Source organism: Drosophila willistoni, chromosome 3R (genome assembly GCF_018902025.1).
Source record: "Drosophila willistoni isolate 14030-0811.24 chromosome 3R, UCI_dwil_1.1, whole genome shotgun sequence".
Taxonomy (NCBI): Eukaryota; Metazoa; Arthropoda; class Insecta; order Diptera; family Drosophilidae; genus Drosophila; species Drosophila willistoni.
This window is the reverse complement of record NC_061086.1, coordinates 5,369,316-5,394,955: the sequence shown is the minus strand read 5'-3', so window position 1 is coordinate 5,394,955 and position 25,640 is coordinate 5,369,316. Positions and strand designations below refer to the sequence as shown.

The following is a 25,640-nucleotide window of genomic DNA, read 5'->3' as shown; positions in this document are numbered from 1 at the left end:
AAACAAAATTAAAAAATAAAAACAACAAGTAATCATTTAAACCGATTACCGACTGTCATAATCAATGAGCAATTTCATATTGAACTATAAAATCGAATGTAAATATCAATAGATACGACAGTTATTTGCCTTGTTTGTGTGTGTGTTTTTAGATAGATGAAAAACCAGTTTAAAATATTTGTGGAAAATCTTTATCTTGCTATCAACTAGTGGCTAGATTTTTTGGTTTTCTTTTTGGTTTAGAGCAAGAACCGCTTTTTTTTTTTGGTCGTGTCATGTAGGCCACAAACAAAAACAAAATTGTTAATTTTATTATTTGGTTTATAAACTAAACACTTTTATTATGTTTGGTATACAAAAAAAAAATACATTTTACAAATAAAACTGGTTAACATATTGACAACAAAAACCTGTCTTTTTTACCATTTAAAAATAAACTGCCACAATTATGTGGTCGGCTGGCAGAATGAAAATTGCATTGTTGCTAAAAATACGCCAAGCAAAATAAGGAAAAAAGAAGGGCTTGTCTCTTTATCTTTTATTGGCATCCATTTCAAGAACCCATTCAACAAGTGCCTTTTGGCCTTATACGCTGCGATAAGAGGAGTCGGTCTTATGATGAGCGACTGTTGCCATCTTTTTTTCTCATCGCTCTTTCTTTATCTCTATAAAATTTCATCAGATTTAGGGGAAAGAAATCATTTCAATTCAATAGTACAGTAGTTGCCGGTTATAATGATACTACAAGAAACAGACAATATTTAATAATTCAAACTCAACTTTAATATTAATCGTTACTAAAGCCTTTTTCTCTTACTTTTTGAATTTATTTTAACTTGAAGATAAGAAACTTGAATAAAGGCCATCTCCCTAAACATGTGTGACGGAATACAACTTCAAATGAATTTAAAGAGGCAAAAATTAACTCAGACTCTACTCCAATCCCAAAGACAATCACCAAAGGTTTTTTTTGTGTTTAATTCTCCGCTCCCAAGTCAATTATCTAGTATACTAACTTGGAAGAAAAAAAAAACTGATCCGAAACTAATCTGATTTGAATGCAAGTTTTAGACTTTTGCCTTTTGATTTCCAAGGTAAGGGGTCTCGGTCATTGTGAGTTCTCTTTTCCGTCTGTCTTCGTCAAAAAAAGCTTTTTCTTTTGCTTTTATAATTATCGCAAATGCAAAAAAGAAAAAACTAACATAACAAAAACAACATAAAAATCAAAAAACTCAACAATAAAACATGTGATTAATGATTAAATTTAGATTTTTTATTACGTCGCTGAAAAGATAAATTAAATATCATTATTCGATTGCCAGTCAAATGGATATTTGATAAGACTGACGTACAGATCCAATATCTATATAAGTTAACAATTAACACTTAACATAGGATATTTTATAAGTTCATAATCTACCCTCGCTATCGCGTGCTCCATAAGTTAAGTAGCAGCCCTCGCAATTGCGACATTGCATATCAGCGCGCTATAGCTGCAATGGTCAGCGACGGTAACCGGACACTTTTGTTTTGCTGCAAGAGTTTCCGTTATCGCCGAAGATTTGCTGAGTCGGCTTGCCGACCATGACATTGTGGCGTGATGCGAATTTTGGCATAGCTTAAGTGAAATATTCTATGTATTAAAAAATCAGTTTGAATACAGCGCTCTTCCAGTAAGTCGCTTAAATAAATATTCACTCCGGCACTTAGCCGTAAAATAATTTGTTTTATTGTCTGAGCCCAAGGCCAGCAATAAGAGGCTCAGTTTGCCTCTCAACCTAATCTTCACCCTTAACAGGACTGGAGCTTAGTAATTGGCGCCCAACTAGTGGTCGGACTCCACATCCACCAATAACCAAACAGCAGCACAGGAGCTGCAACAAGCAAAAAGAAATAAGACAGCAGCGAGGGAGCTGCAAGTGACCAACAAAAAATTAAGACAGCAGCGAGGGAGCTGCAAGTGACCAACATAAGAAAGAAATATTTTTTTTGTGTTAGTGGAATCATGTAAGTGGATACTCTAGCCAAAATTTTTTCTTATACAAAAGTCTTAATTTTTTGTAAAAATTAGTTTAGTACTTGTGAGTGTTTAATATTGCAACAGATAACAATTAATAGCAGTAATCTGAACTAGGTGAACTTGTGAGAGTGACTGCCTTGAGAATTCTAGGTAAAACAATTCGTCATCCAGTTCGTTAATAAAATTAATTTGTGTTACTTTCTGTGTCTAAAATTGTGCTGTATCAATACATACAGTTCTCGTGGTTCAGAGCTACAACGTAATTCGACCCGTTTTGCTTTTCGCGGCCACTGGCCTGCGCATGTTCAGCCAATACAGAACACCTCGCAAGCACTTTAGCGACTCAGATTCCGACTGTGACATTCGCATCGAAGCCTCGGCTACAAATCCTCTCCCTGCAGTTTCTCCCCATTAGGTAAAATGGATCCAGATCAGCTTAGGGAAATAATAAGGTCAGCTGTTAGCGATGCTTTAGCTGAACAGGCCGCTGCAAACGAGCAGAGGGATCGAGCATTGACTCAAAGAATTAATGAGTTGGCTCAACAAATAGCAGCAGCAAACGCTGCCGCCCCACAAATAGCAGCAGCTAACGTTGCCGCCCCACAAGTAGTAGCATATGCTACTATAGGAATTAGAAACGACATTCGCTGTGACGAGCCACTAGATGCCGTCACAGGAAAAATACCTGAGTTTCCACAGGAAAATATTAAGCAGGTACTCTCGGAGTACTACTTTCCAAAGATGGCAAGAATGGCCAATGAAATAGTACAAAATTGCAAAACATGTGCTAGGGCTAAATATGATAGACACCCCAAAAAACAAGAAAAGATCAGAAACGCTCAGACCATGCTCAGAGCTAGGGAGAACGCAAAGCGGCAGAATAGGGTCTTCGACGTTGGTGACAGAGTTTTGGTCAAGTCCAACCGACGGCTCGGAAACAAACTCACACCTTTATGTGATGAGAAGACAGTGGAAGCAGACCTGGGGACCGAGGTCCTCATTAAAGGGAGGGTGGTCCACAAGGACAACCTAAAGTGACTCCCTTGTCTTTTTTGTACACCTTTTTTTACGCCACTAGGCAAACTCGTATAAGTTAGATATAGTTATTCAACTTACCTCTAGCCACTTGGCATAGTTTAGAGCACGCTAGGTTTACTGAAATGCAATTGATAAACGCCAATAATAGACAGATAGAAATAAACACTAGAGTTCAGGACCAGCTTAATCAGTTAACAATTACTGTCAACAAAATTCTCAAGATAGCCAAAGACTCACAGGTTGACACTGGCCATTTATATGAAACACTTCTGTCTTGAAACAGAATGCTAATGATGGAGTTGCAAAATTTAATGCTTGCTATTACTCTGGCAAAGGCCAACATTGTTAGCCCAAACATTTTGGACCATTCAGATTTGAAATCAATTTGGCTAGAGGAACCCACCAACACTCCCATAGGAGATCTTATGTCCGTTGCGTCCGTAAAAGTTCTTCAATCCATTAACACGATACACTTTATAATTAAATTCCCCAAGATTAAAAGAGCTTGCAGAAAGATCACAATTTATCCTGTTATCCACAAGAACTTCATAGTGCGATTGTTTGACAACGTCATAGCCGAATGCGATGGAGAAACCCACACACTGCAGAGTTGCGCCGCTTCATCTGGAGCCACATTTTGTCGTCTGGCTTTGGAAAGTTCATGTGCCAAAGAGCTCCATGCAGGTGTCACGGCACACTGCGAGATCCAGCCGAGCAACCTGGAAATAATCACCCATGTAGATGACGGAATCACAATCCTCAACGACGGGTCCGCAAGGATTCAGGTGGACAACGGCACTGAGATCCAGGTACAAGGCATGCATCTCATCACGTTCGGAGACCGAGTCGCAATTATCGGGACTCTGTTTTATAATCACAACAACGTGCGCAATAGAGTCCCGGGTATTGCCAATTCTCCCTTGCTGAACATCACTGCCACCCAAGATGTCCTCAGCCTCCCTTACCTTCATCGTTTGAATGAACGTAATCTGGAGGTTATACAGCAATTCCAAAAAAAACGCCGGAACTGATCAGGCCTATCGTGTGGCATTCATCATCGGAGCCATATGCTGTGCTTTGATCTGCATTGGCCTCACTCTTTGTCGACTCATCGGTGCAAAGAAGTCTGCAATGCAGTTACGAGAAGTCGTCGCCGGCATTGGGTCGGCCGAGGACGGCCTTACACTTGAAGGGGGAGTAGTTAACAATTAACACTTAACATAGGATATTTTATAAGTTCATAATCTACCCTCGCTATCGCGTGCTCCATAAGTTAAGTAGCAGCCCTCGCAATTGCGACATTGCATATCAGCGCGCTATAGCTGCAATGGTCAGCGACGGTAACCGGACACTTTTGTTTTGCTGCAAGAGTTTCCGTTATCGCCGAAGATTTGCTGAGTCGGCTTGCCGACCATGACATTGTGGCGTGATGCGAATTTTGGCATAGCTTAAGTGAAATATTCTATGTATTAAAAAATCAGTTTGAATACAGCGCTCTTCCAGTAAGTCGCTTAAATAAATATTCACTCCGGCACTTAGCCGTAAAATAATTTGTTTTATTGTCTGAGCCCAAGGCCAGCAATAAGAGGCTCAGTTTGCCTCTCAACCTAATCTTCACCCTTAACAGGACTGGAGCTTTGTAATTTATACATCTCATTTAATTATATAACTTCGCTTCGAGCTCTCAAAGGTCAAGTGATATGAAATGACTTTTAATTTAAGCAATGGAGCTTTAATTACGATTAGCGAGCAATTAATTAACTAGTAGAAGAATTAAGTATTATTTTATAGCATCTAGTACTAGTATGTCAATGGTCAAATTGTTAGAATTAGACCTTATTAAAAATGGTGTGAAAAGTCTGTTAAGTGTACTTTTTTTAAATAATCGTTACGTCAGCAAGAATTTAAGTTAAGCAATGTCATAGGATAAGGTTACCCATCTATGTTTGCTATAGACAAATTCAGTTGAAATATATTTGCATAGAATTTTGATTATATGCATGTCAAAATTGGACAACTTTCTCCTCAAAAGATTCCTGCCAAATGGTATCAAAAACTTGTTGATTCATAGAATGTAAATCAAAAGTCTTTCAAATCGAAAATTAGGCACAATTAAACAAATTTTATGAAAAAGTCAACTTATTTTTATGAAATCATGTGTAAAAAGAGATCAACCAAAAAAATCTTTTAAATAGGACTAAACCCACATGACCCACATTGAATACACATTTTTTTAAATTTGCAATAAAATAGTTCTAAAACAGGAGGATTTGTTTCAAATAACTCCAGAAGTAACCTAGTACAAGCCATATGAAAAGGGCTATACAATTTTTATTGAAAAAATGGTGTCCCATAAATATTTTTTTATTTTTTTAGTTTCCGTTCATAAAGAACATTTGAAAAATATAATATATGAAGACATATCTTATAATTTAAAACACGAAACTAACAACTTGCATAGTCAAATGTGAGTGAACTTTCGATAGCTGGAAATCATTCCATCGAGTTGTGACTGTAAATTGTTTAGAATAGTCATCTCAAATGCCACTTATCAAAGGGAATCATTGCATGGTTTGTGTTTAAAAAATTCCTTAGCCAAATTTGACGCGCAGTTGAAAATGTAGACGAAAATGTTCATCAACCCTTCACAATCCCCTCCCTCTTCCAGCCCATCTAGCAAAGGAAAAAAATGTGCGCAGCGTAAAGACAGAGGACGACAGAAGTCCAAAACACAAAAACAACTAAATCAACAGAGCCCAGCAACTGAAGAAGAAAACCAACAACAAAAAAAAGAAAGCAAAATATTTTTTTGCTTATGCAATAAGCCTAACGAAAAATCCAGCTAAGAGATCTCACACTTACCTGCGTTTCTCCTTGGGCTTGCCGCTGGCAGTTAGTCCCGATCCTCCAGAGGATGCTCCTGAATTCTTGGCGGCAGAGCTTGATGACGATGGAGATGAAGATGCAGCAGCGATCACGCCATTGCGCTGATTTTGTGCTGCCGCTGCTGCATCGATTGTTTCAATTAAAGAAACCATTTTCTTCGAAATGATAAAACTGCAGCCGCATTCAAATTTTTATCGTTAAATGAGCTGAAAGTTGCTGTAGCCTTGTTTGCTACTTCTTTGAGACCTTTTGTTGTTGTTGTTGTATTTGGTGTTGTTTCTAACTAAAAGGGAATTGGAATTTTCACTTGATGTGTGTGTTTTATTTTATTTTTTTTTTGTTTTCGTATTTTCTTTTGTGCTTGTCTTTCGTATGCAACAGCAACAGAAACTGTTTTAGTTGTATTTTCTATTTGCTGATAGGTCCGTCTCACTCACACACACACTCTCACACATACACATAAACACACGTTTATCAAAGCGTTTTCTCTTCGTTTGATTTGTTATTATTTAATCACTTATCCTTTCAAAGGGCTATTTAACACAACACTCACTACACTGGCGGCTGCTGTTGTTAAACTGAACTTTCTACTTGCTCTCCTTGTTTCTCTTTTGTTATTTTACCTCCTTCTACGTCAATTATTTCTTTTAGTGACAGCCACAAGGTTATTTGTTGTTGTTGTTATTATTAATATCATTTATGGAGTTGCACTTTGTCTCGTTGTCACTCGTATTTCACGTACTTTGATTTTGCTTCTTGTTAATTATTATTGCACTTTGGTTTAAACGATTTCAATTAAATAAACACAAAAATATCTCAATATTTTACAATACGTTTTGTAAATTTTGTAGGGTTGTCGAAAATATATCAAAATATCATATCGATATTTTTTATATAAACAAATATATTTATATCGGAATATTGTTTTTGGCTATTTATCGAATTTTTTGCGATATTTTTGATAGATTTTGCTCCCCGCGTAGACCTAGAGGGCGCTAGTAATCGCAAGAAACGAAACAAAATGGAATAAAATATTCCAACAGTTTTCAAAATTGGCCTCTTATAAATATAATATTTTTATACCCTTGCAAAAAGGGTATATTAATTTTGGTCAGAAGTGTGCAACGCATAGAAGGAAGCATCTCCGACCATATAAAGTATATATATTCTTGATCAGCATGACGAGACGAGTTCATATAGCCATGTCCGCCCGTATGTAGGCTTGTATATGGTGAGTTTATTACACATATAAACGACTATGCCAAATTTGATCAAGATCAAGTGACTATATCATATAGCTCCCATAGGAACGATCTTTCGAAAACAGTGACTTTTGTGAATAACTTCGTTTCTTTTAACGCGATTGCTTTCAAATTAAACATTTGTTAGTTTAATATATCTGTTCCGAATTTGATAAAGATCGGGTGACTATATCATATAGCTCCCATAGGAACGATCGGTGGAAAACAGTGACTTTGATCAATATCTTCGTTATTTCCTATGCTAAGATTGTAGGCCGTTCTTTCGCAAACTTTAGCCTTTTTAGAAAAAACGTTTTTTCATTTTGATGGCTATAGGTAAGGAAAGAGTTACCAAAAAAGTTGCAAGGGTATACAAACTTTGACGCGGTCGAAGTTAGCCCCGGCCCTCTGGTTATGTATTTATATATATGATCCTTCGGTTCTTAGCTCAATTTCAAATCAAATCTCTGTCTAAAATATTATATTTATTGATTGGCAAAAGCTTGCGCTAAATCCAGATAACATTTACATTCTTAACATTTAGGAATTGGTTGTACTCTTTTTAATCTGCTTTGGATACGACAGAACTGGATGCAACCTCCAGTTGGTCCGTCTCCTTGCCACCCACTGCGCCCTCACCATTTGCCGCATTTTCGGCATTCATTACATTGCCCAATGCATCGTCATCATCATCATCGCCAGAGTTCTTGTTGTATATCGTTGGATATTGTTGGAAGCAATCTTGCATCTTACGGAATGCCTCATAGCAATCGGACCCTTTTGGATCTGCCTCACTATAGTGGAAACAAGAAAAGGCTTCACGGAAATCAACTCCACATGGTCCTGTTGGCATTCCACCCAAACAGGGACAACTCCAGTTAATGTCGCCATCTTTTGTAATCAGTCCTTGGGGCTGTTCGGGTGGTGGAAGCTCAATTTTACTGGGCACAGCATGATCCTCCTTGGTGGCAAAGATCACTTTGTCTTTGCCAAAAACTTTACAAAATGACATTGCGTATTTAAATTAAATTAATCTGATTGGTTTTTGGATACTACTTCTCCTAGCTCTTTATCAAAATCAAGAAGAGATTTCGACGATTCAAGTACTTGAAAATGACACGGTACTTCCTGATAATGGCCAATCAGAGTGGTAGCCACACGAGTACGCTCGTAAAAGTCTTCAGGAACACGGAATATGACGCGACGTTGTTGTACACTAAACTTGACAATGTCCACAGTGGTTTGGCCGCCAATATCGCCAAAAAAGCTTTCCAATGAGTTTAAAATGCAGCCACGAAAATATGCGGGCGTCAGTACGACAGATTCTGGATCTCGAAGTTTCCTATATGAAGAAGCAGGCAGTTGCACGTGTAGTTATTATGAATGGGGAATTGTTTATTTCACTACTTACAATTGCACATCGAAGTAATGATAATCACTCATACTTCAGTTAATTCCAGAAGTCCTTCCCGTTGCGTTCGCACGGGGTAAATTAATCAAACAGCTTGAGTTTGTTAATAAAATGCCGGTCGCTTTCGAAAATATTGTATTTGTGATGTAATTGCAGTTGTTCCGATTCCGTTGTTGTTGCTCAGCTGTTTTCGACGATGACAAGAAGAGAATTTATCGATAGTGAATCAGCTGTCTCGGTTTACTGCGCCAATATTAAATTTTGTTTGTTAATTTTGTTTATTAATTTTACAAAGTTGTCAACTTAACAATTTTCACACAAACAAAAATAAAATTTCAACTCAACGTAAAGTCAAAATATTTTTTGCAAATTTTTTTTAAACGCATTTCTCAAGATCGAAGTTTATCGATTACAAGTCAGCTGTCTTAATTTGAAGCGCCATTTTTTTCAATTTCATTATTCTGCATCAAATTTTATAAACAAATAATAATAACAACAAGGTATAAACAGTAAAAAGGCAAAATGGAACAAAAACAAAAGAGTAAAAGTAAAAAGGACTCGGAGGTGGCCACAGCCGTGACAGTGGATCAGTCTATGGAAGAAGACCAGGAGGAAACTGGAGGACCCCTAGATGTGTCCAAGCTATTGGTAATTTATATTTACAGAGATCCCTTAATCATAAACTCACAAGAACTTCTTAGGGCGGTAACGTTAGTGCCAGGGAGATTAAGCTCCTGCAACAGGCCAGTCTCCATACAGTGGAATCTGTGGCATATGCAACACGCAAACAGCTACTAAATATCAAGGGCCTGGGCGAATCCAAGGTCGATTATATCATGTCTGAAGCTAGCAAATTGGTGCCCATGGGCTTCACATCGGCTCGCACTTACCATCAGATGCGCTCCGAGGTTGTTATGCTAACCACTGGGTCCAAGGAGTTGGATAAGCTGCTTGGCGGGGGCATAGAAACCGGTTCAATTACGGAAATCTTTGGCGAATTCCGTTGCGGCAAGACCCAGTTGTGCCATACATTGGCTGTCACCTGCCAACTGCCCATCAGCCAGAATGGCGGGGAGGGCAAGTGCTTGTACATCGACACGGAGGGCACATTTCGACCGGAACGTCTGTCTGCCATTGCGCAACGCTATAAGATGGAAGAACCTGATGTTTTGGACAATGTAGCCTATGCTCGAGCCTATAATTCAGATCAGCAGACGAAACTACTTCACATGGCCGCCGGCATGATGTTTGAATCAAGGTTTTTATAATTTTCCCCACCATAAACAAGCACTAACAATCCTTCAATCTTTAGATATGCCATCCTAATTGTGGACAGTGCCATGGCCTTGTATCGTTCGGAATATGTTGGACGTGGCGAGTTGGCAGCTCGACAAAATCATTTGGGCCTGTTTTTGCGGATGCTTCAACGTCTGGCCGATGAGTTTGGTGTGGCAGTTGTAATAACCAATCAGGTAACTGCCTCGGTAGATGGCGGAGCTGGTATGTTTGTGGCAGATGCCAAGAAGCCCATCGGTGGTCATATCATGGCACATGCATCCACTACCAGATTATATTTGCGTAAAGGCAAAGGAGACTCGCGTATATGTAAAATTTATGATTCACCCTGTTTGCCCGAATCCGAGGCCATTTTTGCTATTCTAGGAGATGGAATCGGTGATGCCCGAGAAAAGGATTAGTTTGTAATTTACATAGGATCACAGTTGAACTTACTTTATAAGCATTGGTTTGGTGTCAAATAAAGATACTTTAAATACATATATAAATCTCACTACTATTAACTAAGAAACATCCCTTTAGGCACCTAAATTGTAAATTAAAACATGCAAAATATTGTTATTTATTTTTGGCTAAACATATACATATGTATTTATTTACTCATCACTAAATTGATTTTCAATTAGATACTTATAAGAACTCTCATCTAGTGAGCTGCGCAATGATTTCCCCATAAATTCTGTGTATTCATCAAAGTCTTCAACTTCGTTGGAGAAGTAGTTCCAAAAACCATCCTGAAGGTCAGTCTCTGAACACTCGAAGATTTTTTTGAAGCCGTCATAGATGTCGGACGATACTTTACGTATGATTTCGGCGTTCTTTTTGAAAACACTTGTATTTCTAGCATTCATTTTCCACTCAGCCAAATTGCCGACATAGCGACGCAGCCGCCGCACTATTTCCACACAATCCGGATTACGTAGCAGCATCAATTTGGTTAACTTATAGCTTTTGAATTTTCTAAGTATTATCAATGTTCTGCCAATATTGGCACTACGTAAAGTCAAACATTCATGCATTGTGGCACATGCGCCTAAAAAATGCTGCTCCATCAATGAGGCATTTTCAAAGCGCACTAACTCTTTGAGAAAACGTTTGGACTCGTTTACAGGAATATCATTTTGATTTGGTTCAATTATAATCCGATCGCTTATCGACTCCTCTTCAATTTCAACTAGTCCGGTCAGTAGTTGAAATTTCAATTCGATTGCCCTTTTGCGTGACTTTTCCATCCAAGCCTCTTCGGCAGCTGTATTTTCAAAACTCTGTGGCTTCTTATAATCAACTATAATGCCCAAACATATGGCTGGCGGCATGAGTATCATTAGCAAATCGTTTTGGATTTTCTAAAGATGGAAAGAAATAGTACAAAGGTGAATTGTTTATATATATATAAAATAAATATATGATATACATACATATAAGAAACATCAATGAAAGATCTGCTTTTAATTTTGTAAATTTAATTTTTTTGTTTTGTTAATATATCGTACCATTGCCGATCATTGATGAATTCTCCCTTGAATACCCCTCATCTAATTGGAAACGAATATCATACAGATGAGGCATCCCCTGAAAGGATTTAAATCGCTATCGGAAAACAGGAATGAATGTTCTGTTTTTCCCCACAGATATAAAGATTGAAACAATTGGTTTTTAGTTTTTTTTTTTTTCTATCATAACATCTAAAGTTTATTTCAGTGAGTTAATCCAAAAGTCGTCTTATTCATATTTAATGCATGTAAGTAAATGTGATTATATATGCATTTTTTAATTTGAATTAGTAAATATATATAAATATATATATATATATATATATGTAGGTAGGTGTTGGTGTTTTTTGCACAATAACGAAAATAATCTTTTTATCCCAATACAAAATCTAGTAAAAAAAAAAGGAAGAAAAATAAAACAAAAATTTAAGTGCCGAATTGTTCACTCTTAAGGTTTTTTTTTAACGAAGTCTTAGTGAATTAAGTTCCTTTAATTCATTATAGACAAATCGCTTGTTACTTATAATTATAGCGAGCCGGCGGAGGCTGAGTGTGGGGGAACTCGTTATAACATTCGATTGATAGCGGAATCGCTTAAGCTTTGTTAGTATTAATGCAAGATGTAAGGCAATGTTATTAGGCCACAATTTGAAGTGCTCTTCTCTATTGTTAAAAATATTGTTTCACGTATCATTAAGTTTATTTCTTGTGTTTCCAAGTATTTTCTCACACTTAACTGTTGGAGTGCGATGCGTTTAAACAGACGGACAGACGATATACGTGCGTGCGGGTGTGGCTATTAATGTATATCAAGTATTATAATGCTTAAGTATTACTAGATGCTTCCGTCCTCAAAAGTTTAACAATTGTCAGATACCCTCTGCATCGGGGGAGGAGGTTATGATCAAAAATATCCTTATACCTCTTTTAATTAACGTAACTGTTTGCGGGGCCATTAGCTAGTTAAGCCAAAGATCCTCCTTATCTCTGATTTCTATTTTTGCTTAACTTCAGCTCTGTTTTTGTTGAAAATAAGATTATTATAACCATGCTCATGCAGTGCGACCTGCAAGTTTTCATTCATGTTTTCTGTATAGGTCTTGTAGATTTTAACTTTCTCGCAGAAATCAATCCAAAAGTTATCTTCAGTTTCGGGCTCTGTTCCCTTAAATAGCTTCTTAAAGCCCTCATAGATCTCTGATGATACTTTACGTATTATTTGAGCCTTCTCTTTGAATTCAATTTCATCATGATAGTCCATTTTCCACAATTCCAAATTGCCCACATATCGTCGCAATCGTCGCATAATGTCCACACATTCTGGATTACGCAAAAGCATCAATTTGGTCAAACCGACTTGATTGAATTCTTCAAGTATTTCCAAACATTTGCCAACATTGGCTCGTCGCAAGCCCAAACATTCACGCAATTGCTGTGACAATTGAATAAAATCACGTTCCATGAACAATGCATCTTCGTGTTCGATTAGCTCTTCAATAAATCGCACGGCTTCCTGTTTGGGTATCTCATTGCGCATCGGTTCAATTACAATGCGATCGGGCATGGATTCCGGTTCAATTTGACCCGATTCGAGTTTCAATTTCAGATCTGCCGCCTCTTTGCGGGATTTATCCATCCAGGCTTGTTCCGCTGCGGCACTTTCAAATTTCTCTGGTTTTTTGTAGTTGATATCAATGCCCAAACACCGAGCCGTTGGCATATAAACCATAAGCAAATTGTTTTGGATGTTCTAAAAGTAAATATAATATCAGACAATTATGCCATCGATTACAAAAAAAAAAACCAAAAACTACCTAGTTCTTATATAGAAAATATAAGCAAGCAATTAGCAAATAGTGCAACTCACACACACACATATGTACATAGATAGGCTTGACTAGATCGAAGACTTCACTTTCGCCGACGACGACACAAACACCACCACAAGAACAACAACAGCAACCACAACAAAACACACATCATTCAAAGAATCCATCTGGGAAAAGTCCAACTCCGTTCGTGTTTAGTGAGAAAAATATACACATAACCATATGTATGTTGGGTATTGTAGCCCGATCTAGTCCCTATAAATGAGGCTATATATTTAAGCTAGGTTTTCCATTTCTAACTAAATGCCACAACCTCTTACTTTTAGGTTAGCAACTTATTATTATTATTTTTGTTTTTGTTATTCTATTATTGCACTGGGTAATCAAACTTACGGGCATTGGACGTACACGTTTTTGCATAGGTGTCACAGCAGCGGTCGGTTTGGATTTCTTAGCCGATTTCTTGACATTATTAACTGTAGACGCAGAACTGGCTGATGTTGTATTGGTTGTAGTTGAAGATAATGAAATAACCGGAGATTGTATACCCTCTGGTGGTACGCGTCTCTTGTACGGTGGTCCTATATCGGAGGCATCCAATGTACTATCATCTTCCGTATCAACATCAACATGTTGAACATCATCATCGATCAACTCTGCGGCCTCTGCCTTCTTTTTGGGAGCACGACGTTTTTGTTCATTACTCGAGCCAGCAGCATCGCTTTGATTAGAATTTGTTGCTGTCGATGCTGTTGAAGAAGTCGTTGTCGAAGGGGGTTGGTTAGGGGGGGTGGCTGTCTCATCTGTCTCAGTGGTAGTAGTAGTGGTAGTAGAAGTGGTAGGGGTAGGGGTACTAGTAGTAGAAGTGGTGGATTTCACTTTATCGGAATTTGGTAAATCAATCGGCGCCGAGTCCTCGCCGGCCAATGCACTTTGTATTTGATCAATAGCATCACTAAACTTTGCCCGCTTCATATTCTTTTCGGTTGCGAATTTCTCCTTATTGCCTACATATGTGAACAGATCTTCCACTTTAATATTGGCGGTCTCGCCAGTTCCATAAAAGTAAACATTATACTTTTTGTTGTTAAACTTTGTGATCTTTGCCGGCCATGCCGGATAGCCTTTGACTTTGGCAAACACTAGATCACCTATATTAAACGATTTGCCAGCTTTTTCTTTACCCATTATTTGTTTGTGGCTCAAGCAAATTAATTTTGATGTTAGGATGGGGATAAAATGTGTGTAATTCTTCGATTCGGCGTCTCCGTGGTATTCTTGTAAGTGTTGGAATGTGGAAAAATCTAGAATTCGCGGCCAGTGTTGGTAAATTTTTAACTCAGTTATCGAAACGCACAGGCAGTTCGAAGGGCTGAGTCTAACCGATGAGTGCATCGTCGAACCAAAGCGCGCCAACGTCGAATCGGTGAGTCGAACAAGTTTGACAACGTCGAACCTCAAAGAGTAGGGAATTTGTGGGGAGGTTTGATCATTTAAAGCATTTCATTTATTATTCTTATTAATTAGTATTATTATTTAAAAAGGATACAAATTCCATTTCCTTTTTAAACAGAGATGATGATCAGAAATTAACATAGTTTTACCCGCCGATAAAATTATTCAAAAAATATCAAAGAAGCTAACTTGGGCTATGCCAAATTTTATATGTATACCCTTGCAGTCCTTGGCAATAATATTTTTCCTTTTTGAAATTTCTTTCCCTGCAACTCATTTCATCAATACACAAACAAAACATACATATTACTCTTTTTACAAAAATTTTTGTTTCTTCTTCCATCATTCCCTAAGCAAAGCACGGCACGCATACACATACAGTTTATGTAGCTTTGCGTATGTGTGTGTATGCAAGTGCTCTGTTGATTTGATGATGACGTAGGCAGCGCATGAGCCGATTTATAACTTGTGTTCTATTTATCCGATCAGATTCTGAGTTTGTTTATCCAATACTATCATATTGGTAAATTTTATGGAGATACTCCAATTTTTGCAAAAATGTGTCTTCTAGTATAGACAGTCCAATCCTGATGATTTTCTTACTTTACTTTATCTTACTCGGGTTATAAGTAGCTCAAACCCCAATTTTCATCCCAATAGCTCTTAAGATGGCTGAGTAAAACGCATGCGCACCGACGGACGGACATGGCTGTATCGACTCAGCTTCTCATGCTGATCAAGATTATATAAACTTTATGGGGTCGGAAATGTCTCCTTATCCTCCTTCTTACTAATTTTCAAAATAATATATCATGTTAACAGAACTTTCATTTCTTACCTTTGGTCGGTTTCCGGATTTGCTCTTTCGGATATATACTTTTGTGACCGAACATTTTGTTTTTACCTAAAATGAAGTAAGTCGTCTCGCCGACTTGGGTATACTATACACCAGGTGAAACAAATATTTAAAATTTCGAAAACCAAATGTATGTCTATTAAATTGTTTTAACATGCCCCCATACCATATGCTATCTCGCTCACTCTACAAACACACGAGCACTCTAGCGCCGCCGCTAGCCAACGGCCAATTCTGCCCTTATGGATCGCGTAGCAAAATACGTTCATACGTATATTTTGCATGTTTCTAGTCCGATTTCAATCAAATTTGGTAGTTTGATAGAAACAGATAAGATTTATTAGTCTGCCATTTGATCGCGATGGTCAAAAAATTGCAAGAGCCAATCGGTTTTTTCTAAATTATGGAGGCGTAAGTGGGCGTGGCAACATGTTAAAATATATATATTCTGCGCGCATACTAAGCCAATATACATACTAAATTTGGTGACTTTAGCTTTGTTAGTTTTCGAGAAAATCTGTTTTGTTTAATTTTCGGGGGCGTAAATGGGCGTGGCAAAATTTTAAAATAGTCAATATATGCGCGTCTATTAGGCTAGCTTACATACCAAATTTAATGTCGGTAGCTTTCATAGTTTTTAAGAAAATCAGAGGTATGTAAATTCCGGGGGCGGAAGGGGGCGTGGCAAAAAGTTGAAACAATTATTTTCTGCGCGCTAACTAAACAAGTATATAACCCAAATTTGATGTTTCTATCTGCCATACTTTTTTAGAAAAACAGTTTTATGTGGATTCCGGGGGCGGAAGGGGGCGTGGCAAAAATTTGAAACAAACTCGATAAGCGTACATACTACACGAGACTGCATACCAAATTTGGTGGCTCTAGCTCTTATAGTCTCCGAGATCTAGGTGTTCATACGGACGGACGGACGGACAGACGGACATGGCTAGATCGACTCGGTTTTTGATCCTGATCAAGAATATATATACTTTGTGGGGTCGGAGATGCTTCCTTCTGCCTGTTACATACATTTTGGCGACTTTAATATACCATTTCACCCTATGGGTGTATGGTATAAAAATGCGAATTAGTCTATAATGTTTTTATAATAGCACCCAAAAACATACTTTGAACTTTGAAAAATCAATTTGTGTAAGAATAAAAACAATTCTTTAATATAATTAGACATATTTTTATGGGCTATACGGTGGATAACAAAGGTAAAAATACTTTAAAGATTGCCAAAAACAAAGAGATATAAAAAAGAACAATTAAATGCATACCATTTCACCTCACACCCACACCTAACACCTTTACGCACAGCCGTGTGGCCAATTCACCACATCAACTGAAAATTATTTGAAAATATTTCGTTGTCGGGTCAGTCGTCTTTTTGCCCAACAGAGAGACAGTTTGGCCAAGACGCTTTCATTTTCACCGCAATCCAAAGACCAAATTTTTCATTTGTTTATCGTTCGTTAACCACAAAAAAAATAAGAAGAAAACGAGGAAAAATATTCAAATAGTTTTCATTTTTGCTCTGGAATTTGTGGAATTTTTATATCTATTGAGAGTAAATTTTGTTCGCTGGCAATTAAGTGTAGCGTGAAATCGACAACGGCAAGTCGTAAACATGCAAGACCTCATAGGCGATCCCATTTTGGCCAAAATCAACAATGGCAACAGCGAGCAACACATGGTTAAATCGTCAGAGATACAACTACTTGGCATGACGAAGGCTTCTTCCTTTGATAAAAATGCGGACGATGAGAATTCTGCGACCGCAAAACGACAGAGGTGAGTCATTGTCACAGTCCCACAATTAACTATTAACGATTGATTTATAAATCTTGATATTAAAAAGTGCTATATAGCTAATTATACTTATATGCAAATTGGCAAATACAAGTCAAGGTCGTGGCGCTTATGTCACGCAATGCCTTAATTAGGTTTATTTTGTTTTTTATGTGACATCATGGTATTTAATTTGAAATTCTATAGGTACATATATATGTAGAGGAATATACATATGTACATACATAGGTATATAGAGTAATATAAGCTATGCTATATATGTATGTATGAGTATTCCCAGTAGACTTTTAAACATCCTTTATGAATATGTTGTAGATAGTACAATGATGAAAACTGGATAAAAATGCTTCCAGACTAAACTTTTAATTAAGGAAAAAAGAGATATGGCCAATTTTATGATTTTAAAGATTTTGTAATTTTAAGAATAAATTCAAATTTGTACGTACAAATCAAAGAAATAATGAACTACAATAAAAATCTATCTTATAATATTAAATCATTTGAAGTTTTAAGAAATAAGCAAGTCAATTAAGTCAAACAAGTCGCTGAAGCCAACAAATATTAATCTGTCCTTAAACTCGAAAGAACTTTTCATGCAATGTAGTGGGATCTTTATTAACCTTCAAAAAATGACATGAGTTAATTACCAAGAGAAGAAGTTTCTTTTTCTGTCAAGACGTCAATATTAAAGCGATCGAAAATTCTATTATATTCATGTACAATATATGTATATTCAAGTTCAGTAAGTTCAATTTATAGATCAGAATTGGTCTTTAAGGGAAGTTGAAAAATGCTTTTCAAAACCTTGCAAGTCACATACCAAATACCTAAAGCCTCTTAACTCTCCTACTAAATGATGTATCCTTATTGTAAATACCAAATTATTTTAAAGATTTCTAGATTGACCATTTTTAAAGTCTTAAATTAATTTTTAGCTCAGAATAAAAGCAGGTACAAGTTTCCAGATATTCACACCAAGGGTGGAACCCGCGTGTCTGTAATTCGAAATAACAGTATTTTTAATTTACTTTATTCATTTTGACTTTACTTCGGATACAGCCCCATCCTGGCAAAATCCCTTCATAAAGAATTATTTAAAAACAGACACCACAATCTTAATATTTTGATCCGTCAAATGGATCCAATAAACTAAAGCATTTAGAATATAAATAAACTCAATGGTTAGTTTTCTAGCATTTCGGTAAGAGCCAAGATAGGAATTCTTTTATGAGAAATATATAGCAAATGGAACATATGGCCCCTTGCACCCATTTCTATCATGCACAAATGCATTTTCTTCATTATTTTTTGTTTTCTGTTTTGAACTAAATTCCATGGCAAATGCTTTTAAATTTAGTTTGTTCTATCTACTAAAATATTTGTACTAATTCTAGTTGCAACAAGTGTGGGGATTTGATGATAGAGGATAGTGATAGAAACAGGAACTTATGTATATCGTGGAAGAGAAATAAATATTTGAATTTCATAAATTCAAGAAATCTAATGTCTTGACGGTCAGTTCAATATCGGAAAGGCCCTGACTCTGACAATTAAATTCAAGGACAGAATAATTGCAAAACTACAAAAAAGCAAGAAAGGAAAAGAATACTACAAAAGTTATTTATCATATAGAGCTTCGTCTGTCTGTCTGTCAAAAATTGTGCGAACAAAATGAAGAAATGAATAAATAAATGTTGTTTTTTTGGCAACAAGAATCAACGTGAAATATTTAACCTTGAGTTGAATAAGGCAAATTGAAATGCCTAGGAAAATTGGCACTAATATATTCAGATATATCATGTTGATCATATATGCATCTTGTTTACAACACATCCCCCAATTAACCCAATTCCCTTCTTCATCCATCATGCATATATATGAAAATGCAGGTTCATCCTATTCTTAAAAAAAAAAACAATTGAAAATGGAAATTCAGGCAACATAAATTATGTGTTGTCCAATAAGAAATCAACACAAATTGTTGAAAAAATAAATACAAAAACAAAATCATTTTGTCATTTGACCAAGAAACAGTGTGCGAAATATTTTAATTTCTTGTATTATTGTTGTTGGTTTTTGTCAAAAATATGTATATACCTTAAATATATATATATATATGGTTACATATATGAATATTTAAATATTTAGCCCACTCTCCTGCACCTTCCTGCTGCTCCGGACTCGCTTTGCCAGCTTGGTCTAGTGAAAGTGCCCGATGATTAATATTGGCATTATGCCAGAGGAATTCATGATTATTATTTAATGACGACGAAAAGTCGCCGTGTATGACCACAGATATATACATACATAGATATACACAGCACCACAAAAATATATTGAAAATTATAAATAAATATGTTTGATTTTACATTTACATTCCTTTCGATGGTCGCGCTCGGTTGCTTGTTGATGGAAATTGGAAGGTGTCAAGGAAAATTGAGCACTTTGCGTTTGATGCGACCTGTCAACAGCGAATAGTCTGAAACGGAAAGGGGCAAACGGAGGGGATCCAATGGGGGGAGGGATATGGTGTTGTTGATAATTTCAAAGAGATGATATTTTTGCTAAACTTGCACAACATTTTGAAAGGAAAAAGTGAATGAATGGGGGTACAGAGTCTTTTATGTGGAAGTATCTGGATTAACATCAAAACTTTATTATACTAATTTAGCCACTCACTTGTTTTACTGCAGGCATTTTCAATGCTTTTAGATCTGTTCTTTAATTTACTATTTTATGGTTTAAGGTAAAAACATTAAGCTTTCAGTTAGTTCTGTCAAAAATAACATTAGAGACAGAAGAAATGTCAAACATCTCGTTTACACGTATCGCAATATGATAATTATCATGACACGGTTAAAATGTTAATAATATCGTGATATCCGGAGGTTTCAAGAACCAGTTCCGTGATTTTTTTTTAACCGATTACGCTTTGAAATTTACTTACAAAAACTCTGATAGCTAAAATCAATGAAGATCCCATTCAATATATTCAAAACGTAACACAGCTTACATCGAACAATTTATCTCACTTTATCTATCAATGATGATCAGATTACCACTGTGCATATATTAAAGTTAAGTCCAAGATAAAATGGAAAAAATTTTTTTGACGCTTTTCTGTTCATCCTGCAGATTAGACACTTTTCTTTTCACATAAAAGGGTCCCAACTCAGTCTCATGATTCTAGATCGACCCAGTCAGCTCAATTCTTCTTTTGCTCTCCCCTAAGCCATCGGAGCACTTTCATGAAAACGTTGAATACTTAAAGAGATTGTTTAGTATATGTATTCCTATCCATTACAATAGTCGTCAGAGTTCTCAAATAATTTGAAATGGCTATTCCGAACATTAAACTGTTTTATGAGCTCCATTTAAGTTTAACATTAAACCTATTTTCAATATATATTAACTTGAAACAAACATCTATTTGATTTCCATTTAAAACTGCTCTTCGAATTTTTATGTTATATCAAATTTTGTAAGGAAATGTTACCCAAAAAATCAAGAAAATCGAAATTTTATACTTTTAGAAGCTTCAGCTCATTATATTATAGAAAAATCCAACTTTATATGACAAATCTTTAGGTTTTAAAAAACAACCAACTCAATATATTTGAGCATTTTTTTATTCAAATCTAAATCGATTTGCTAAACAAAAATTAAAATAATTCCATAAGTTATATTTATTGAGCGGGGGCGTTGCTATTGATTATTTTTTTCTTTGTTTTTTTTTTTATTTGCATAATATTCTTTTGCTAAAAATGTTTAAATGCCAAATGCATATGTTTAATATGTTTAATGTCTTGTCAGTAGTCGCGGGGCGGGACAAGATGAAATAATGACGTCGTGTACAGTATAGAAGATAAATACATTTGATCCGTAAGCAAAATAACGTAGGCGATTGTGCCAGGCCATTCACAAAATTTACTTTTTTGTTTATACAATTTTCGAAGACGTTTTCAAATGCAAAACCGAAAGGTATTTTAGTTGTTTTTCTTAACATTTTGTTTTTGTTAAAAATATAGCGCGAAATATTTTGTTTTTATCGGTTTATTTACCCATGATGTACCCCATGCTAATTCTGGATTTTCGTTTGTACTTATTTACTTGCAGCTCTGCAAAGCCAAAGAATCCCGAAGATGATGACAACCACACACCCTTTCCGGGCATTTCACGTCTCTCGCCCACTCTCTACCTTTGCGGAGCAGCTGCTGTGGTGCCTAGCTATATGGATAAATTGGGAATTACTTGCGTAATCAATGTGGCACCAGAGTTACCCGATACACCCCTATCCAACACTAGTAATCCTCTATACTTACGCATCAATGCCCAGGATCGATCCGAAGTTGACTTATCACAACATTTCGATGAGGTGGCCGATTTAATTGAAGAAGTTCGTCTGAATGGCGGAGCCACTTTGATACATTGTGTGGCCGGAGTAAGTCGCTCGGCCTCCCTCTGCTTGGCTTATCTGATTAAGCACGGGGGTTTGAGCATGCGCGAAGCCTACCATCATGTTCAAGCCATCCGGCCACAAGTGCGTCCGAATTCGGGTTTCTTTCAGCAATTGCGACACTATGAGCAACAATTAAATGGTAATTGCTCAGTGGAAATGATATATTTTGCATCGCTCGATAAGGAAATTCCCGATATTTTGGAGCCACAATATAGAGCCATGGAGGATTTCTATCAGAGATATCGCAGTTCGCTTAAGAAACGTTAGAATCCAACTTCTTAGCAAACTCTTGTTTTCTTGTGATATATGTGACATTAGATTTTAAGACTTCCGATGCTGAATTATGAATATAAAAATAAACTTAAACAAATACAATAAATACAAATACATGATTAACCATTAACATTATTGTTTTATTATATTTAAGAACATGCAATTGGTTATTAGCGTTTTCCTTTCTTTTTAATTTCATTGCATCACAAATAAATCACTAGTACAACACAATTTTAATATATATATAGTTGTATACATATATAGAGTACTATAAACTAAATAGTATTATGTACAATATACGTATGTACTTAGTTAATTAACTAAACATTTTAGGTTCGATTTCTTTGTTTGTTTAAATGCTCACATTCTTCAGTATTGTACTTGGGCCAAAGTCATGCGAATAAACCACCAAACATTGGCATTGGCATTGACATTGCATTGCGGTTCCATTGATGACACATAGTAGATTAGTTATACATATCAGTTTTCCTTATACGATGTCTATATTTGTTTTGGTATATACATTGAATGAGACTTAGAACGAAAAAAATAATTAATTTGCTAACTAAAAGAGGCAGAAGGAAAGTGTGTGTTTGTAGACAGACTATACATATTCAGCTTAGTTTGATGACTCATAGCTAATACAATCAATTGGTCGCATTTCGCGGTCTTTGTGGCCTCTGATGCATAAGTTTCTTTAGATTCTCATAGGCGGTATTCATTATTCCCCAACTGATGAACGATCGTCCCGTATTGAAGGCACATCCACGATAGAAATGCCCAATCCGACTATCACGTTCCCGATAAATTCTTTTGCACGCCTGCCAGCTGCCCTCCGTTGGATGGCCCATATCACTTTGTAGCGACACTTTGATCACATTCAATGGATAAAATAATGTGCTAATGCTGGCTCCAATCACTGCGCCGGCAACAAATTCCTGTACTGTTCTGGTGGACAACGATTTCTAATGAAAAAATAAAGAAATTTTACAAAAAATCAGTTGGCGAAATTCAAAAAATCATAATTTATACAAGATTTAAGATTGATTACATATATCAGATGGAATTTTTTAAAACTTTAAAATGGGAATGACTGGAGAATTAACTCAATCACGTAATGATTAAATAAACTGAAGCAAACCCATTAATAAAATTAATAGCTTAATGGAAAATAAAAGGGATGGGTTAAGATTTATACGGTGGGATGGCACGATGGTGTAAGATTTAATCATAACTTCAAAGATACTCACTCTCTGGGGCAGACGGACGCTAGCCTCCTCCCTGAGCATAAAAAACAATGCATTTGATAATCCATTACGCCAAAATACTGGTTCAATGCCTCTATATAATTCCCGAAAACCATAATTTGTTACCACATATCTGAAGAATTGTAAAAGAAACTATAAATATAGACATATTGCATAGACTTCTTCCACGAATTCATACCTAAACGCACTCGATGTATTGGAAAAGTATTGATGGAACTTTGAATCGGCCAAAAGCGTTTGAATGCGTTCAAAGGGTAATAGGATTGATTCTACACTGCCAGCCACTAAGCCCGCCATCACTTTAGCTCCATAGTCGTTTAGACGATAATCCTCTACCATATATCTGCGTGTGCCATCAAAAACGCCAAACATAATCGACAAGGAGATGGTTTTTTGAGCCAATGGTGGCAGCATTCCGCGATACAAGAAGCCAAGTCCCTCATGACGTAGTTGGCCAAAGGCGGATGTGATTGCAACGCCATGTAACATTTGCCGGAATATAATCTTATAAATGGGATACGTTACGGAAATATTGACAAAGGCTGACCCACATCCGCAGGCGAATTCCTCCCATTGAAAGGCACCAAAGAAGCGTTCGGAAAAGATGACAGCACCGCTAGACTTTGGTATTATTGTTGCTGTTGTTGTTGTAGTTCTTATTCTTGTACTGACATCTGAATTGGCCATAAACGAGTCAAGTCGCTCCACCGGGCCATCGTCATCGTCATTCATGGTGTTTCTGCTTCTGTTTACGGTGCGAAAATGTGCCCATCTGCTATCTTTTTATCATTGTTTTTGTCGGCAGGCTGCACACTCACACTCTGGATTTGTGGCTTGTTTGTTTGGGTTGCGGATTCACATTGAACTCTGTCAATTAAATTATATAATAAAGAAGAACCACGGTATTACAGCGAGTTGGCCCAATAGTGTTGTATAGTTAACGAAAAGAACTTGTTCGCGACTCCACATTAAATAGATGACAACCCTAATTGCTTACAATTCTAGGGCTGCTACAGACGATTCGTTGCCAGTGCAAGCCTATATAAAGGTATAACTATTCAAGAATTGTATATATATATTTTTAATTTATAAACTTAAAAATTTTGAAATTTGCATTTAACTTTGGCAAATGAAATATAAAACATTTGATTTAAATATAATTATTAAATTTTGTGATGGGCTTAAATAATTGGATGTGATGACAACCCTGAACCCCACTGACAGCAGCTGTCAAACGTCAAGCGCGGCCAACTTCACGTCTTTTTTCTCTCTTTTTGACGTGCTCTTTGCAAATTAGCGGTTCGTATTGTGTACCAAATCTTTATATTTCTACGGCATCATTACAAAATGTTAACAAAACACACTGAAATTTAATGGACAATGCTTAGCACAAGTGAATAACCCAATCATTTCGCGTGAAATGTGTTTTTGATTGATTTTAAATTTCTGAGAAACTTTGTTGACATTTCGTCAAAGTGGACTAAAAACAAAAACAAAATGTGTATTAATGTGGACATGTTATTGAAATTTCAGCTCCAAAATGACCATTCGCCCAGCGTACAGGCCCAAGATCGTTAAGAAGCGCACCAAGCACTTCATCCGCCATCAGTCGGATCGTTATGCTAAGTTGTCGGTAAGTTAATGCAAATGGGATGGAGGCATTCGATATTGAATCTTATCGTCCTTTTTTCTTTCTTTCGCTTAGCACAAATGGCGCAAACCCAAGGGTATTGACAACAGAGTACGTCGTCGCTTCAAGGGCCAATATCTGATGCCAAACATCGGTTATGGTTCAAACAAGCGTACCCTCCACATGCTGCCCACTGGCTTCAAGAAATTCCTGGTCCACAACGTTCGGGAATTGGAGGTTCTGTTGATGCAGAATCGTGTATACTGCGCCGAAATTGCCCACGGCGTCTCCTCCAAGAAGCGCAAGGAAATTGTTGAGCGCGCCAAGCAATTGTCAGTGCGTGTGACAAATCCCAATGGTCGTCTGCGTTCTCAAGAGAACGAATAAGCTTAAGGATAGCAAAAGCGAAATGGAGAAAAATTCGCATTTTATGGCGTATTTTGTCTTCGGGTTTTCTTATTGTAACGTCATCGGAATACAAGAAAAAAAACGTTAAAAGTGGAAATTTTTATTACACAAATATGCTGTGCGTGTTTTATTTCTAGTTAACGGGCCAATTTGTGTATAAGCTTGACTGAAAACCTTTAACTTTAGCTTAGTGTTAGCCTTCCAATTTTGGTTGAATTTTTTTAGGGGAAGATAGCTCAACTTTGTCAACTTTCTACAGAAA

At 36.6% G+C, this 25,640-nt stretch overlaps 8 protein-coding genes and 1 long non-coding RNA gene across 10 annotated transcripts in view; 4 read left to right on the top strand and 5 right to left on the bottom strand.

Annotated features, from left to right (window-relative positions):
• The window catches only part of LOC6650614 (protein similar), a 73,030-nt gene extending 66,283 nt beyond the window's left edge, over positions 1-6,747 (bottom strand). Inside the window, exon 1 of the mRNA XM_047010006.1 lies at positions 5,921-6,747. Within this exon, the coding sequence (XP_046865962.1) occupies positions 5,921-6,096 (176 nt within the window). The 5' untranslated portion in view covers positions 6,097-6,747. The remainder of the gene's footprint in view (positions 1-5,920) is intronic.
• LOC124460007 lies at positions 1,776-6,250 on the top strand. The gene is made up of 2 exons (XR_006953960.1): positions 1,776-2,007; positions 5,727-6,250. It is a non-coding gene; the product is annotated as an uncharacterized LOC124460007 (long non-coding RNA).
• Positions 6,748-7,649: 902 nt separating the features above from the next.
• On the bottom strand, positions 7,650-8,197 carry LOC6650613 (mitochondrial intermembrane space import and assembly protein 40). Its single transcript, XM_047010002.1, has one exon. It carries the CDS (start codon positions 8,195-8,197, stop codon positions 7,748-7,750), a length of 450 nt encoding a protein of 149 aa, XP_046865958.1. The 3' UTR covers positions 7,650-7,747.
• Positions 7,650-8,878, bottom strand: LOC6650612. The gene is made up of 2 exons (XM_023180184.2): positions 8,597-8,878; positions 7,650-8,527 (listed from the first exon to the last, which is right to left on the bottom strand). Exons 1-2 carry the CDS (start codon positions 8,626-8,628, stop codon positions 8,215-8,217), a joined length of 345 nt encoding a protein of 114 aa, XP_023035952.1. The 5' UTR covers positions 8,629-8,878; the 3' UTR covers positions 7,650-8,214.
• A 99-nt stretch (positions 8,879-8,977) lies between these two features.
• On the top strand, positions 8,978-10,372 carry LOC6650611 (DNA repair protein Rad51 homolog). The gene is made up of 3 exons (XM_002072904.4): positions 8,978-9,244; positions 9,298-9,854; positions 9,909-10,372. The coding sequence occupies exons 1-3, from the start codon at positions 9,119-9,121 to the stop codon at positions 10,291-10,293; spliced, it is 1,068 nt and encodes a 355-aa protein (XP_002072940.3). The 5' UTR covers positions 8,978-9,118; the 3' UTR covers positions 10,294-10,372.
• A 95-nt stretch (positions 10,373-10,467) lies between these two features.
• On the bottom strand, positions 10,468-14,518 carry LOC6650610 (PC4 and SFRS1-interacting protein). Of its 2 annotated transcripts, none has more exons than XM_023180699.2 (2): positions 13,608-14,518; positions 10,468-11,238 (listed from the first exon to the last, which is right to left on the bottom strand). In XM_023180699.2, exons 1-2 carry the CDS (start codon positions 14,400-14,402, stop codon positions 10,489-10,491), a joined length of 1,545 nt encoding a protein of 514 aa, XP_023036467.1. In that variant the 5' UTR covers positions 14,403-14,518; the 3' UTR covers positions 10,468-10,488. The 2 variants fall into 2 exon arrangements, with proteins under 2 accessions (XP_023036467.1, XP_002072939.1); XM_002072903.4 differs by lacking the exon at positions 10,468-11,238 and adding an exon at positions 12,019-13,135 and having other exon boundaries at positions 13,608-14,513.
• Positions 14,519-17,024: 2,506 nt separating this feature from the next.
• LOC6650609 (dual specificity protein phosphatase 18) lies at positions 17,025-22,180 on the top strand. The gene is made up of 2 exons (XM_002072902.4): positions 17,025-17,322; positions 21,457-22,180. Exons 1-2 carry the CDS (start codon positions 17,159-17,161, stop codon positions 22,064-22,066), a joined length of 774 nt encoding a protein of 257 aa, XP_002072938.1. The 5' UTR covers positions 17,025-17,158; the 3' UTR covers positions 22,067-22,180.
• A 372-nt stretch (positions 22,181-22,552) lies between these two features.
• LOC6650608 (mitochondrial nicotinamide adenine dinucleotide transporter SLC25A51) lies at positions 22,553-24,300 on the bottom strand. The gene is made up of 3 exons (XM_002072901.4): positions 23,519-24,300; positions 23,323-23,452; positions 22,553-23,037 (listed from the first exon to the last, which is right to left on the bottom strand). The coding sequence occupies exons 1-3, from the start codon at positions 24,070-24,072 to the stop codon at positions 22,720-22,722; spliced, it is 1,002 nt and encodes a 333-aa protein (XP_002072937.1). The 5' UTR covers positions 24,073-24,300; the 3' UTR covers positions 22,553-22,719.
• Positions 24,301-24,562: 262 nt separating this feature from the next.
• On the top strand, positions 24,563-25,490 carry LOC6651136 (60S ribosomal protein L32). Its single transcript, XM_023180072.2, has 3 exons — positions 24,563-24,639; positions 24,874-24,973; positions 25,046-25,490. Exons 2-3 carry the CDS (start codon positions 24,881-24,883, stop codon positions 25,355-25,357), a joined length of 405 nt encoding a protein of 134 aa, XP_023035840.1. The 5' UTR covers positions 24,563-24,639; positions 24,874-24,880; the 3' UTR covers positions 25,358-25,490.
• The last annotated feature ends 150 nt before the right edge of the window (positions 25,491-25,640 follow it).

What these genes read in the sequence shown, in the direction of transcription:
- LOC6650610 (XM_002072903.4), bottom strand. Translation starts at nt 14,402, where the DNA reads ATGGGTAAAGAAAAAGCTGGCAAATCGTTTAATATAGGTGATCTAGTG. An exon ending in AACGTGTACGTCCAATGCCC is followed by an intron (nt 13,136 to 13,607) that starts GTAAGTTTGATT and finishes ATTTACTTTTAG; the next exon opens with AACATCCAAAACAATTTGCT.
- LOC6650608 (XM_002072901.4), bottom strand. Translation starts at nt 24,072, where the DNA reads ATGAATGACGATGACGATGGCCCGGTGGAGCGACTTGACTCGTTTATG. An exon ending in AATACATCGAGTGCGTTTAG is followed by an intron (nt 23,453 to 23,518) that starts GTATGAATTCGT and finishes ACAATTCTTCAG; the next exon opens with ATATGTGGTAACAAATTATG. An exon ending in GCGTCCGTCTGCCCCAGAGA is followed by an intron (nt 23,038 to 23,322) that starts GTGAGTATCTTT and finishes TTTTTTCATTAG; the next exon opens with AAATCGTTGTCCACCAGAAC.
- LOC6650612 (XM_023180184.2), bottom strand. Translation starts at nt 8,628, where the DNA reads ATGAGTGATTATCATTACTTCGATGTGCAATT. An exon ending in CATTACTTCGATGTGCAATT is followed by an intron (nt 8,528 to 8,596) that starts GTAAGTAGTGAA and finishes TTCTTCATATAG; the next exon opens with GAAACTTCGAGATCCAGAAT.
- LOC6650611 (XM_002072904.4), top strand. Translation starts at nt 9,119, where the DNA reads ATGGAACAAAAACAAAAGAGTAAAAGTAAAAAGGACTCGGAGGTGGCC. An exon ending in TAGATGTGTCCAAGCTATTG is followed by an intron (nt 9,245 to 9,297) that starts GTAATTTATATT and finishes AGAACTTCTTAG; the next exon opens with GGCGGTAACGTTAGTGCCAG. An exon ending in GGCATGATGTTTGAATCAAG is followed by an intron (nt 9,855 to 9,908) that starts GTTTTTATAATT and finishes TTCAATCTTTAG; the next exon opens with ATATGCCATCCTAATTGTGG.
- LOC6650609 (XM_002072902.4), top strand. Translation starts at nt 17,159, where the DNA reads ATGCAAGACCTCATAGGCGATCCCATTTTGGCCAAAATCAACAATGGC. An exon ending in GCGACCGCAAAACGACAGAG is followed by an intron (nt 17,323 to 21,456) that starts GTGAGTCATTGT and finishes ATTTACTTGCAG; the next exon opens with CTCTGCAAAGCCAAAGAATC.
- LOC6651136 (XM_023180072.2), top strand. Translation starts at nt 24,881, where the DNA reads ATGACCATTCGCCCAGCGTACAGGCCCAAGATCGTTAAGAAGCGCACC. An exon ending in ATCGTTATGCTAAGTTGTCG is followed by an intron (nt 24,974 to 25,045) that starts GTAAGTTAATGC and finishes TCTTTCGCTTAG; the next exon opens with CACAAATGGCGCAAACCCAA.
- LOC6650613 (XM_047010002.1), bottom strand. Translation starts at nt 8,197, where the DNA reads ATGTCATTTTGTAAAGTTTTTGGCAAAGACAAAGTGATCTTTGCCACC.